This window comes from Odocoileus virginianus, chromosome 14 (genome assembly GCF_023699985.2).
Source record: "Odocoileus virginianus isolate 20LAN1187 ecotype Illinois chromosome 14, Ovbor_1.2, whole genome shotgun sequence".
Taxonomy (NCBI): Eukaryota; Metazoa; Chordata; class Mammalia; order Artiodactyla; family Cervidae; genus Odocoileus; species Odocoileus virginianus.
In genome coordinates this window covers 12000261-12013716 of record NC_069687.1, presented here as the reverse complement: position 1 = coordinate 12013716, position 13456 = coordinate 12000261, and the positions used below count along the sequence as shown (strand labels likewise).

General features: G+C 41.4%; 1 protein-coding gene across 1 annotated transcript in view; it reads left to right on the top strand.

Annotated features, from left to right (window-relative positions):
* The window catches only part of DNAH5 (dynein axonemal heavy chain 5), a 239614-nt gene that overhangs the window by 31259 nt on the left and 194899 nt on the right, over positions 1 to 13456 (top strand). Inside the window, 6 exon segments of the mRNA XM_070476407.1 lie at positions 1670 to 1841; positions 2674 to 2819; positions 8679 to 8844; positions 9746 to 9985; positions 11597 to 11787; positions 11876 to 11963. Coding sequence (XP_070332508.1) covers positions 1670 to 1841; positions 2674 to 2819; positions 8679 to 8844; positions 9746 to 9985; positions 11597 to 11787; positions 11876 to 11963 — 1003 coding nt within the window.

The window sequence follows — 13456 nt, the reverse complement described above, 5'->3', positions numbered from 1 at the left end:
CTGTGAACTTCCAGATGTTCAAGCTGGTTTTAGAAAAGGCAGAGGAACCAGAGATCAAATTGCCAACATCCACTGGATCATCGAAAAAGCAAGAGAGTTCCAGAAAAACATCTATTTCTGCTTTATTGACTATGCCAAAGCCTTTGACTATATGGATCACAAGAAACTGTGGAAAATTCTGAAAGAGATGGAAATACTAGACCCCCTGACCTGCCTCTTGAGAAACCTGTATGCAGGTCAGGAAGCAATAGTTAGAACTGGACATGGAACAACAGACTGGTTCCAAATAGGAAAAGGAGTACGTCAAGGCTGTATATTGTCACCCTGCTTATTTAACTTACATGCAGTGTACATCATGAGTAATGCTGGGCTGGAGGAAGCACAAGCTGGAATCAAGATTGCCAGGAGAAATATCAGTAACCTCAGATAATGCAGATGATACCACCCTTATGGCAGAAAGTGAAGAGGAATTAAAAAGCCTCTTGATGAAGGTGAAAGAGAAGAGTGAAAAAGTTGTATTAAAGCTCAACATTCAGAAAACTAAGTTCATGGCATCTGGTCCCATCACTTCATATCAAATAGATGGGGAAACAGTGGAAACAGTGGCTGACTTTATTTTTCTGGGCTCCAAAATCACTGCAGATGGTGATTACAACCATGAAATTAAAAGACGCTTACTCCTTGGAAGGAAAGTTATGACCAACCTAGACAGCATATTGAAAAGCAGACACATTACTTTGTCAACAAAGGTCCATTTAGACAAGGCTATGGTTTTTCCAGTGGTCATGTATGGATGTGAAAGTTGAACTATAAAGAAAGTTGAGCGCCAAAGAATTGAAGCTTTTGAACTGTGAGAGTCCCGTGGACTGCAAGGAGATCTAACCAGTCCATCCTAAAGGAAATCAGTCCTGAATATTCATTGGAAGAACTGATGCTAAAACTGAAACTCCAATACTTTGGCCACCTCATGCAGAGAGCTGACTCATTTGAAAAGACCCTAATGCTGGGAAAGATTGAGGGCAGGAGGAGAAGGGGATGACAGAGGATGAGTTGGTTGGATGGTATCACCGACTCAATGGACATGGGTTTGGGTAAACTCTGGTAGTTGGTGATGGACAGGGAGGCCTGGCGTACTGTGCTTCATGGGTCTCAAAGAGTTGGACATGACTGAGCAACTGAACTGAACTGAACTTCGAATCAGGTGGCCAAAGGATTGGTGCTTCAGCTTCAGCATCAGTCCTTCCAATGACTATTCAGGATTGATTTCCCATAGGATTGACTCATTTGATCTCTGTGCAGTCATAGGGACTCTCATGAGTGTTCTCTAGCACCACAATTCAAAAGCACCAATTTCTCTGCTGCCAACCTTCTTTCTGGTTCAACTCTCACATCTGTATACAGGGCTGAATAGGGGGTGAAAAACTCCTGCTTTTCAGTTCTTTTCCTCTCCTCCTTAGGTGTTCTTTATTGGATGAGGAGTTTGTGTTCATGGAGAGATTTCATGTCTGTTCTACTGTTGTTTTGTTTTGGCTGCTCTCCTTGTCAGGCTGCTTATTGGAGCCCTATAGCTGGACCCTAAATAAAAGTAATCATTTTGGATAAAAATGGGATATTAATAGGCATTAAAAGTGAGATATTATTTGATAATTTCACCCCTGTTTCACTGCAGATGATGCTGGCTGAATATCAGAGGGTGAAGTCAAAAATGCCTCCCATCATAGAGCAACTGATGGTCCCTCATTTGGCGAAAGTGGATGAAGCTCTCCAGCCTGGCCTGGCTGCACTGACCTGGACATCACTGAACATTGAGGTGTACTTGAAAAACGCTTTTGCAAAGATCAGTAAGTCTGTTTAAGTGATTATTATTTTTCAGTTCGAAAAGCTGAGTTTTTGAGTTCTGTTTAATTTCTTATAGATATTATGATATAAATAATAAAATGAGAAGGTATTCTTAAGTTGCTCCGTAAGGATTTGGAGAAGACTCTTGAGAGTCCCTTGGACTGCAAGAAGATCCAACCAGCCCATTCTAAAGGAAATCAGTCCTGAATATTCTTTGGAAGGACTGATGCTGAAGCTGAAACTCCAATACTTTGGTTACATGATGCGAAGAACTGACTCATTTGAAAAGACCCTGATGCTGGAAAGATTTAAGGCAGGAGGAGAAGGGGAGGACAGAGGATGAGATGGTTGGATGGCATCATCCACTCTATGGACATGAGTTTGAGCAAGCTCCAGGAGTTGGTGATGGACAGGGAGGCCTGGCATGGTGCAGTCCACGGGGTCGCAAAGATTCAGACATGACTGAGTGACTGAACTGAACTGAAGGAATTTTACCAAATATATGAAATCATCAATTTCCTGGAAACCATATGTGTGTGTGTTGTGCTTAGTCGCTCAGTTGTGTCCAACGCTTTGCAACCCCATGGACTGTAGCCCGCCAGGCTCCTCTGTCCATGGGGATTCTCCAGGCAAGAATAGTGGGAGTGGGTTGCTATGCCCTCCTTCAGGGGATCTTCCCAACGCAGGGATCAAAACTGGGTCTCTCATATCTCCTGCAACAGCTCTGTGGAGCACCTTTAATCCTGAATTTACTGCTGAAATATAATCTTAAAAAAAAAAAAAGCAATGGCAAAATGCTTAATTTCTTTTATCCACTCTTATTGTTTTCCAAAGGGGACCTGGAGTTGCTGCTCAACAGGGTCAATGATTTGATCGAGTTCCGAGTTGATGCCATTCTGGAGGAAATGAGCAGCACTCCTCTTTGTCAGCTCCCCGGTGAAGAGCCAGTTCCCTGCGAAGAGTTTCTCCAGATGACAAAGGTTATTAGAAGATTGATGCTTTTATTTAAACTTTATTTTGTGATTCATTTTTCTATAAAGGGCATTTTCAGTTCAGTTCAGTTCAGTTCAGTTCAGTCACTCAGTTGTGTTCGACTCTTTGCAATCCCGTGAATCACAGCACGCCAGGCTTCCCTGTCCATCATCAACTCCCGGAGTTTACTCAGACTCATGTCCATAGAGTCGGTGATGCCATCCAGCCATCTCATCCTCTGTCGTCCCCTTCTCCTCCTGCCCTTAATCTTTCTCAGCATCAGGGTTTTTTCTAATGAGTCAGCTCTTTGCATGAGGTGGCTAAAGTACTGGAGTTTCAGCCTCAACATCAGTCCTTCCAATGAACACCCATGACTGATCTCCTTTAGGATGGACTGGTTGGATCTCCTTGCAGTCCAAGGGACTCTCAAAAGTCTTCTCCAGAACGACAGTTTTGCTTCTCCAAAAGCATCAATTCTTCTGTGCTCAGCTTTCTTTATAGTCCAACTCTCACATCTATACATGACCACTGGAAAATTTGGGAAACATCAATTGCATTTTTTGTCTCTTCCCATGACTGGTCTGTGATGGATGTTCTTTAAACGAGGAGCCTTCCGACAATAATTTGAAAATGAAGAGGAATGTACCCGAGGGGTCAGGTAGACATGAAGAACAAATCATTTGTTTTCAGATCAGTAAGACAGAAATTGCCATGGAACACATTTCTCATTTTCCCACAGTTTTTGAAGTGTTAGCCACTCAGTCGTGTCCTTTTCTTTCTGACCCCATGGACCATAGTCAGCCAGGCTCCTCTGTCAGTGGGATTCTCCAGGCAAGAATATAGGAGTGGGTTGCCATTTCCTTCTCCAGGGGATCTTCCCAATTCAGGGATCGAACCCAAGTCTCCCACATTGCAGGGAGATTCTTTACTCTCTGAGCCACCAGGGAAGCCCATAGAGCTATTTTGCTGAAGAGCTTCTAGTAAGTTACATTCATTAATAAAACAGTTGTCTTAAATAGCTTCTGGATAGAATTTCTTCTTTAGAAATTTCTATAGAGCAGCGTTTCCCAAACTGGTGTTCTGTGGTGCATGGTTCTGGATCCATTGCTGGGGAGCTTGGAAAAGACGAGGTCTGTGTTCAGTTGGCCTGGAGTAAAGACTGCATTCCTTTCCCTTTCAGATTCTGTTCACATTAATGGTTTAGAATAAAGACCTTTGGATGGTCTCCTGGGAAAGGGTCTAGTTAACTCTCTTTAATCCATTATTCTCAAACATTTGCAAAGGGGACACTTCTCTGTGCCACAATTAGGATCCTGGGAACAGTGTTCCATGAAGTGTCCCTTTGAGAAAGTCACTTTAGCATCATTTACATTTCCAATGGGCGTCCTGATTATAAAAACTCATCAGTGGTGACTTTAATATGGTGTGTCAGGAGTCCCCAAGACCATCCCCACTAGAAGGACTCGTGGAACTCAGAATCTAGTAGCAATAAAGGCTAAGACTTATTACAGTGATGTAATAAGGATACACAGGCTTCTCAGATGGCTCAGTGATAAAGTATCTTCCTGCAGTGCAGGAGACTCGGGTTCAGTCCCTGGATTGGGAAGATCCCCTGGAGAAGGAAGTGGCAACACACTCTAGTATTCTTGCCTGGGAAATTCCATGGACAAAGAACCCTGGTGGGCTACAAAGAGTCCATGGGGTCACAAAGGGTCAGATGCAACTGAGCAAGAGAGAACACACACAGTAAGGATACACAGTCAGACCATAAGGGAAAAGACAGGCAGAGTTTGGAGGAATGCACGCATGGGATTCCTTATGTTTTCTTCCTCTCATGGGGGCCACAAAGAGCTCACTGTCTCTCCCTGCCCTCCCCAACCCCCTACTCCGCCACTGCCTGCTCACCCCCAGCAAAAGAAATGCAGTCACCGGTATGCAACATTTCTGCCCAGGAAAGTCCTTTAAGAGACTTCATGCCAAAGGTATTTACTGGGTCTCATCACAGAGGTGGGCTTCCCTTGTGGTTCAGCTTGTAAAGAATCCGCCTGCAATGTGGGAGACCTGGGTTCCATCCCTGGGTTGGAAAGATCGCCTGGAGAAGGGAAAGGCTACCCACTCCAGTGTTCTGGCCTGGAGAATCCCATGGACTGTATAGTCTATGGAGTTGCAAAGAGTCGGACACAACTGAGCAACTTTCACTTTCCCTTTCACTTTTCATCACACAGGTGCTCTCTGCCTAGCAAGCACCAAAATTCCAGACACCCAGACGGAAAGCTGGTTGGCATCATAAATCACACTGTTTGCCCAGATAGTCTGAGCACAGAGAGGCACTCTTTACAGCCTGTAGGAACCTTCCTGAAATCTAGGCTCCTAGACACCAGCTAGAGATCCACCTCACTAATAGGAGAATAGTCTCGGGCCTGCTGTGTTAACCTTTTTCTGCATATATAGTCATCTTCAGTTTATATTAAATTTTTATGTAGTCAAAATTAAATGTTCACATTTTAAAATTTCTCCATCCTTCTTCTCTTAAACTCACTATCTGTGTGTAGACCCCAAACTGTACCTCTTCTCTCTTGCTCATTAGCTGTACTCCCGATCTGAGAAATTACTGGGATCCATGGGTTTTAATGGTTTTTACCCACGTTCTTATGATTGTTTTATAAAAATGCAAAATTTTAAAAGAGTTAAATTTAAAAGCAAGTTTTAAAAGTGAAAGTGTAAGTCGCTCAGTCATGTCTGACTCTTTGCAACCCCATGGACTGTAGCCCGTTAGGCTCCTCTGCCCATGGGATTCTTTTTTTTTTTTTTTTTTTTTGAGTTTAAACCAACAGTTTTTTAATATAGAGTAAAATTTTAAATGGACTCTGTTGAGTTTAAAATTTTTCTCAAGAACATTCAGTGATGCTTGAAGATAATCAAGCTCCTGTAGCATTTGGTTTAAAATGATTTCTGGAACATCAGAAATCTTACCATTTCGAATGTAACCTTCTATTTTTCTGAACATCTGAGTGCCCATGGGATTCTCCAGGCAAGAATACTGGAGTGGGTTGCCATTCCCTTCTCCAGGGGATCTTCCTGACCCAGGGATTGAACCCAGATCTCCTGCATTGCAAGCAGATTCTTTTCTGTCTGAGCAACTTAGGGAAGTCCCAGGAATATTGGAGTGGGTAGCCATTCCATTCTAAAATATTAAAAAAATGGGAAAAGTAGCATTTTTACCTGTTACACTGCCATTGTGATAATTTGGTATATTGCCTATTTACATTTGTGATCCTTTTTGTACAGACTGCAGGTTTGTAATGGTGTTTTTTTTTTCTTCTCCCACTTACTTTTTCTTCAGAAAATATTTCTCATGTTGCTACATGGCCACCATTTTAAGGATGCCTTCAGAATATTCTACTGAGTTGATGTATCCTAATTTACTTACTTCGTTATTGTTGGATAGTTAGATGGTTTCTAAAGTTTTGCTGTTTTGCCAAGAGCTACAGTGAATATATGTATACATTTCATGCTTTTTATTCCCCTTTAGGAGTGTTTCCTCCTCCAAAAAAAAATGCGTCTTCATTTAATAGCTGTTAATATTTGTAGCCAAATTGCTTTTCAAACTGATGATATCAACTTAAAATGCCATCAGCAATGTAGTAGTACCAATTTCACTGTCTTCCAACAAACACTGCTTTATTATAATTATTGTAAATTATAAAAAAATTTTTGTTAGAATAAGGTACATAATAGAGCAAAGCATTTATTATAATAAAATACAACAATAAATGTATTACAAGTAATTATAAATTATTAATTTTACCTTAAGTAGCAAAATCATAGAGCCTAATTTTAATTTGCATTTTGATTACCAAAGTGAATGATTACCAATATAAAAGAATGCTTTCTCTTGAATTCATTTAGTTTTTATAATTCATTTTTTCCTTCAATAATTTTTATTATGGAGCTTCTGTGTGAAACGCAGCTTGGGAATAAAACAGTGAACAAAACAAGTGAAATCTCTGCCATTGCAATGCTCACTTTCAAGTGGAGGATGTAGAAAAACAAGCAAGCCAAAAAAGCCAGTGAGCGAACAACATACCAAGTTCAGTGGAGAAAAATTAAGAGGAGAGTGGAGAAAAGGAGTACCTGAAAGAGAGTAGTGATTTTATGTCGATGGTCAGGGATGACCTCTGTAATTACATCTGAACACAGGAAGTGAGGGAGAAAACCATGTGACTATTTCTGGGGAAAAGCATTCCAGGCAGTGGGAATGGCTAGTGCAAAGTCCTGAGGCTTATTCTTATGGTAGAAAGAAGTTCTTATGGTTCTTTCTTATGGTAGTTGAAGTTCACTGATTATGTTCATATGCTGGGGTGAGGGAGATCAAGAAGAGAGGGAAAAAGGGAATGGTTGGTAAGTACAGTACTGGGGAAGCAGGAGAGTGTGGCTTAGAGCTTAGATGGTGGGATTTTTTTTTTTTTTCTTTAAAGCAGCTGCTTGTGTTGTTTAGTTTTTAACATTTTATTTAATTTACTTATTATTTATTTTTGACTGTGCTGGGTCTTCATGTGGTACATGGACTTCTCATTGTGGTGGCTTCTCTTATTGCCTCACACGGGCTCTAGGTGCCCGGGCTTCAGTAGCTGTGGCATGTGGGCTTAGTTGCCCCATGGCAAGTGGGATCTTCCTGGACCAGGGATCGAACCTGTGTCCCCTGCATTGGCAGGTAGATTCTTGACCACTTAACCACCAGGAAAGTCCCTCGTATTCTTAACTAGAAGGATAAACATTGTATTCCTGAAAAAAGAGGAAAGAGAGTTAATGATGGATGCTGGTTAGTCTTCTGGATGAGGGCATGGGGTCAGGGCCAGGTCACGGGGAGGATGGTGCAAGGATTTGAGGGGACAAGGATTTGAGAACACAGCAGTTCCGGGGCCTGGTAGGAATATGTGACTGGAGTCACGTAAAATGATTCCTGGGTAGCATTAGGAGCTGCACTGAGTTTGGAGGCCATGAATTCCCAGTGCCAAGCGCCTGCCTTGCCATGGCCTGTGTGTGCAAGTAGAGATCATAGATTATCTGATCATTTGGGTTGGACTTCTCCTGAGTAGGGCCCTGGAAGGCTGAGGGGTTGATGGAGTAAAGGCTGTTGGCAAAAGAATGATTGATGTGAGACATCATCCTTAGGGGAGGGTGTGCAGCGTCAGAGGGTTTAAGGGTGAATGTCATGGCTGATGAGGAGGTAAATGAACCCTGAAGCTATTGGAGTGGAGGGTCCATGAGGACATTAGAGTGTCTCAAGCTGAACCATGGTGGGTTGAAACTGGAGACCATGACCCCCTCAGAGTCTGTTGCTTCATGGGCTTGTTTTTTCAACTAGGTGGTAAATCCCGGACTATGTCATCTCCCTGTCTGTCTATTTGTCTTGATTAAAGTGCCCCAGTATATTCATTTGTATTTATTACACTCTTGAGAAATGTATAATCTAGTTGGAGGGGAGGAGAATACTTAAAGTTAGTTAGGAGTTGATAATGGATTGCTGGCAAAGGTGAAGAGGGAAGGGAGCCTGACTAGAGCAGATTTATATGAAATAGAAGAAGCTTCGTGGGAAGAGAGGCTCTTCATGGCTTTTGGACTTATTTCCTCTACTGCTGGAGAAGTTAGAGTAATTGTGGTCCATCTATTCACCAGTTGGTTCTCTCATCTTTAATACAGTCCTTTACAGGATACCTGGCCTGGGATAGTGTGAGAGGTGTGGCCAAACACTGTTGGAGGCCAAAATCTCATCTGGAGGCTGGACCTGTCATGTTGCTACCATTACTGATGTGCTATCAATAGCTAGATAAATAAAAATGACATGATGCTGTTTTTTTTGGTAGGACCTTTGTGTAAATGGTGCTCAGATACTGCACTTTAAAAGCTCTTTAGTGGAGGAAGCAGTCAATGAGCTAATAAATATGTTGCTGGATGTGGAAGTTCCATCTAAAGAAGAAAGAGAGAAAGTATTCAATGTGAATAGTGATGACTGGAAAAATGAAAGTTCAGGTAAGAGAGGGGGGTAATGGAAGGGTCTTGTTTTTCTAGGACATGCCTGAAAACCAAAATTTAATTTTCTACTTCGCAGTGAATTTCGCACTCGAATAAGACGCTCCCAATTTTATAAGGATGTTAATAAATCTGAAATTAGGATTCAGGGCACACTTGAATGATGGCATGTCATTAATTTCCATTACTTTTTGTTCAGCTCTACAAACGTGTACTTCACATTGGGCCCTGTTAGCTCTCTTTGCATTTAGGTGTGTGTGTTTTTTCACTTTATCAGTAAAGTAGGATGGATTATGGGTTGGAATTCCCACTGGAGTATTTCTACACCAGAGCAAGTAGTTTCTGGGACAGATGAAGACAGCAAGAGGCAGGGAAGGGATGCTGTTCCCCAAGGGTTTGTGGTTGTTGGTGAAAGAGAGAACCCAGAAAGCCAGCACCTAGCACCCAGGCCCTGTCTTGTTTTTGCATACTTCCTGCCCTTCCTCCTATTCCCACACATCAAGGATGAGAGGTTCCATCAGGCCACCTTGTTCCCCCAGTGTCCTCTTCCTATCCTCTGATGGCCTCATTTCATGAGAAGTATGACATCTGAGTGTTATTAAACTTGTGTGTATGTGCATATGTGCGGGCTCAGTCCTACCTGACTCTTTGCGACATCATGGACTGTAGCCCACCAGGCTCCTCTGTCCATAGGATTCTCCAGGCAGGAACACGAGTGGGTTTCAGTTTCCTCCTCCAGGGGATCTTCCTGACCCAGGAATCAATCGATTATGTGTTTTGTGTTTCCTGCGTTGGCAGGCGGGTTCTTTACCATTGCACCAATTAATCTTAATTTTCTTCTTTAACTGCAATAGGTGCCCCTCTGCCCCCATCTCTTTCAATTTCTCTCATTTTGTAACAGCAAAAAGAGAAGAAGAAAATTCTGATGCCTTGACTTCTTCCCTTAATGCCGGGGCAGGCCTCCTTCCTTTGATGACAATCTCAAGAAAGAAGAAAGAGATCGAGGTGTTAGAGGAAGGAGCCCGAGAGTTGCTCTCTCACTTCAATCACCAAAACATGGATGCTCTTCTGAAAGTTACAAGGAACACACTAGAGGCCATCCGTAGGCGCATTCAATTCTGCAACATGACGAGCTTCCGGGGTAATGGTCCCACAGGGTTTGCCTCTTGGCTCGCCAAGCCTGGTCTCTGGTTGTGTGTGCATGTGTGTGTGTTCCTGTTAAATTTAAATAATCAAAACCCTCACTGTTTCCTCAGTGCCTCCTTGTACATTTATATAATATGAGCTTGGATTATCCCAGCAGTTTGATAAAGTAGACACTATCATTTCTCTCATTTAAGACTGATAAGACTGGAGTCCAGGAAATTTAAGTAATTGACTTAAGGCCACTTAGCTTTTGTTAATAACATAATAATCAGCATCACATTTAATCTTTTTGTAATAAGGTGAAAGCATGTGAAATGAATTGTCTTAACTAGTATAAGAAGAAATACTTAAAAAAAAAGCTATATAGAAACATACTTTCATTGTTAAATCATTAGATTATTAGCCAGTCTTATAAAGAAAGATTTTATTAATGTCATAACCTCCAAAGCAGAAAATTATTATTATTATTTTTTTGCTATTTTCATGTCAATTTAGTACTTTCCAGCTCCTTTCTTCATTCTTAAAACAATCATCTCTCTTCAGCACCATTCAGAAATTGGTTTCCCAGATGGGCCACAAAAATCATTCAAATCTAGAGACATCCTGAAACTAACCTTTAAATTGAAAACATATAAAAACAAAGTAACAATAATTAATTAAAATTGAAAAAATAATAGGATAATAAACCTTTTTTATTTATTTTGAATATGGGCACCTAAAGGAAAGCATATCTAATAGTTAATTAAAAGTGGATGAAAAGAAGGGGAAACATTGAAAGAACTTTTGATTGGCAACTTGGTTTATTATGTTTTATTTCACTTCATAGTGGAGGATAGTCCTTTTCTTTGACATGGGGCTAATATTTGAACTTATCAACTGTTGATATGCTGGATATTGTCTCCTGTCTTCCCCAACTTTATATATTACAGGTATTTCCAATTGTATACAGTTGCACACATACATATCCATATGTCAATATCCATATAGTCAATATCCATGTTTATATACTCATAACTATACCTATATCCAACTTTAAAAGTCCCTTGGATATAAATGGTGAATTACACTTTATTTCGTCCCTGCTCTTTAACTGCTCCCAGTGTGATATACTCTAAGGTATATCAGAGTGACGATAGTGATGGTAGAAAGACATATATTTTATTTGAAATTCCAAGCTGGCATTTGTTCTGATAGTCTTGTGTTTTATTCCTTCCTTCCTTATTCTATATTTAATTTGCTGTCATCCTGTTATTCAGACAGTCTCATCTTCAATATTTTAGGTAAGAGTTTCTATAATTATATAATCTGCTGACTCCATGCAGCAAATTTCCTTTATGGAGCGTGTACCCATAGATTGTAATCAGCAGAAGATGGCTTGGGTTCTATTGAACTACTGTGCTCCACTGAGCAAAACTAGATCCTCTATTAGTTTTTATTCATTCACTCATATGTTCAGCAAATTCATATGGTCTGATGATATACCTATTATGTATTTATCTAGGTGCTTTCATTTTTCTAGTTAAAAATGAGATTTTATCTTTTTAATTAAAAAAAGAATCTTTTTAAATGAAAAGGGTGAAAGCTTCCCTGTTCTGTGTTAACTCAGACAGTAACAGTGCCTCTAAAGTGAAGCAGAACGGTCTGCCCATTTTCCGGGCAAGTGTCACTCTGACCATCCCCAACATCAGCATGGCTCCAGCTCTCGAAGACATACAGCAGACGCTGAACAAAGCCGTGGAGTGCATCGTCACTGTCAGCAAGGGGGTTAGACAGTGGAGTGGTGAGCCAGTGTCCAAGGTGAGTGGGGCGTGAGGAAATTGTTTCATGTGGAAGCTGCTTCTTTTACAGGTGATAGGACACTGCAAAGTCTCCTTTTCCTTTGCAGAAAAAGATGCAGGAAAGAAAACCGACTGCCTTGCAGCATAATGAAGACAGTGATTCTGATACTGAAGTGGGAGAAAACGAACCTCAAGGTAAATGTTCTTTAAGTTCTTTCTAACTAGTCATTCTAATTCAAAACCTGTTGAGCTTAAAGGTATTTCCATCCCCCCCGGGCCCCGTGCAATCCTCAGATCAGATTGTAATATTAATCTATGAGTCAATTTCATGTTTGGAAAATTCATGTATTTTAATACCACCTTGATAGTGTAGTTTATTATTACTTTTTAAAGATTTTTTATTTAGTTATGGCTGTACTGGGTCTTCATTGCTGGGCCTGGGTTTTCTCTGATTGCAGTTGGTGGGGGCTGCTCTCTAACCGTGGTGTGTGGGCGTCTCACGGCAGTGGCTTCTCTCGTTGGGGAGCACCGGCTCTAGGCCTGCAGGCTTTAATAGTTGTGGCATGTGGGCCCAGTTGTTGCCGCTCTTGGGCTTTAGAGCACAGAGGCAGTAGTTGTGGCGCACGGGCTTAGTTGTCCCATGTTTTTTGGGCTCTTCCTGGACCAGGGGTCGAACCTGTGTCCCCTGCACTGGCAGGCACATTCTTTACCACTGAGCCACCCGGGAAGCCCCTAACTAGTGTGTTTTAAATGTATGTATCAAAGACATACTGGGGGACAAGAAGGATTTTAGTCTCATAGTTTAAAGAAAAGCTTGTCATTATCACAATGAATATTTCATGGTTTAAGAGATCTTTTGTATTTTGGCCTATTATATGTCTTGTTTTGCTAAGACGATGTGATTTTTGCTGTATATGTTATGATTTTCATTTATGCTGTTGTTCAGTTGCTAAGTTGTGTCCGACTCTTTGTGACCCCACAGACTGCAGCACACCAGGCTTCCCTGTCCTTCACTATCTCCCAGAGTTTGCTCAAACTCATGTCCATTGAGTTGGCGATGCCATCCAACCATCTCACCCTCTGTCGTCCCCTTCTCCTCCTGCCCTCAATCTTTCCCAGCATCAGGGTCTTTTCCAGTGAGTCGGGTCTTCACATCAGGTGGCCAAAGTATTGGAGTTTCAGCTTCAGCATCAGTTCTTCCAATGAATATTGAGGGTTGTTTTTCTTTAGTACTGACTGGTTTGATCTTTCAGTCCCACAAGAGTCTCCTCTGGCACCACAATCCGAAAGCATTCTTTATGGTCCCACTCTCACATCCATACATAACTATTGGAAAAGCCATAGCTTGACTATATGGACCTTTGTCAGCAAAGTGATGTCTCTGCTTTTTAATGTTCTTTCTAGGTTTGTCACACCTTTTCTTCCAAGGAGCAAGCATAGCTGCAGTCACTGTCTGCAGTGATTTTGGAGCCCAAGAAAATAAAATCTGTCACTGTTTCCACATTTCCCTCTTCTATTTGCCATGAAATAATGGGACTGGATGCTATGATCTTAGTTTTTTGAATGTTAAGTTTTAAGTCAGCTTTTTCACTCTCCCCTTTCACCCTCATCAAGAGGCTCTTTAGTTCCTTTTTGCTTTCTACCATTAGGATGGTGTCATCCCCATATCCGAGGTAATATTAGGGAGT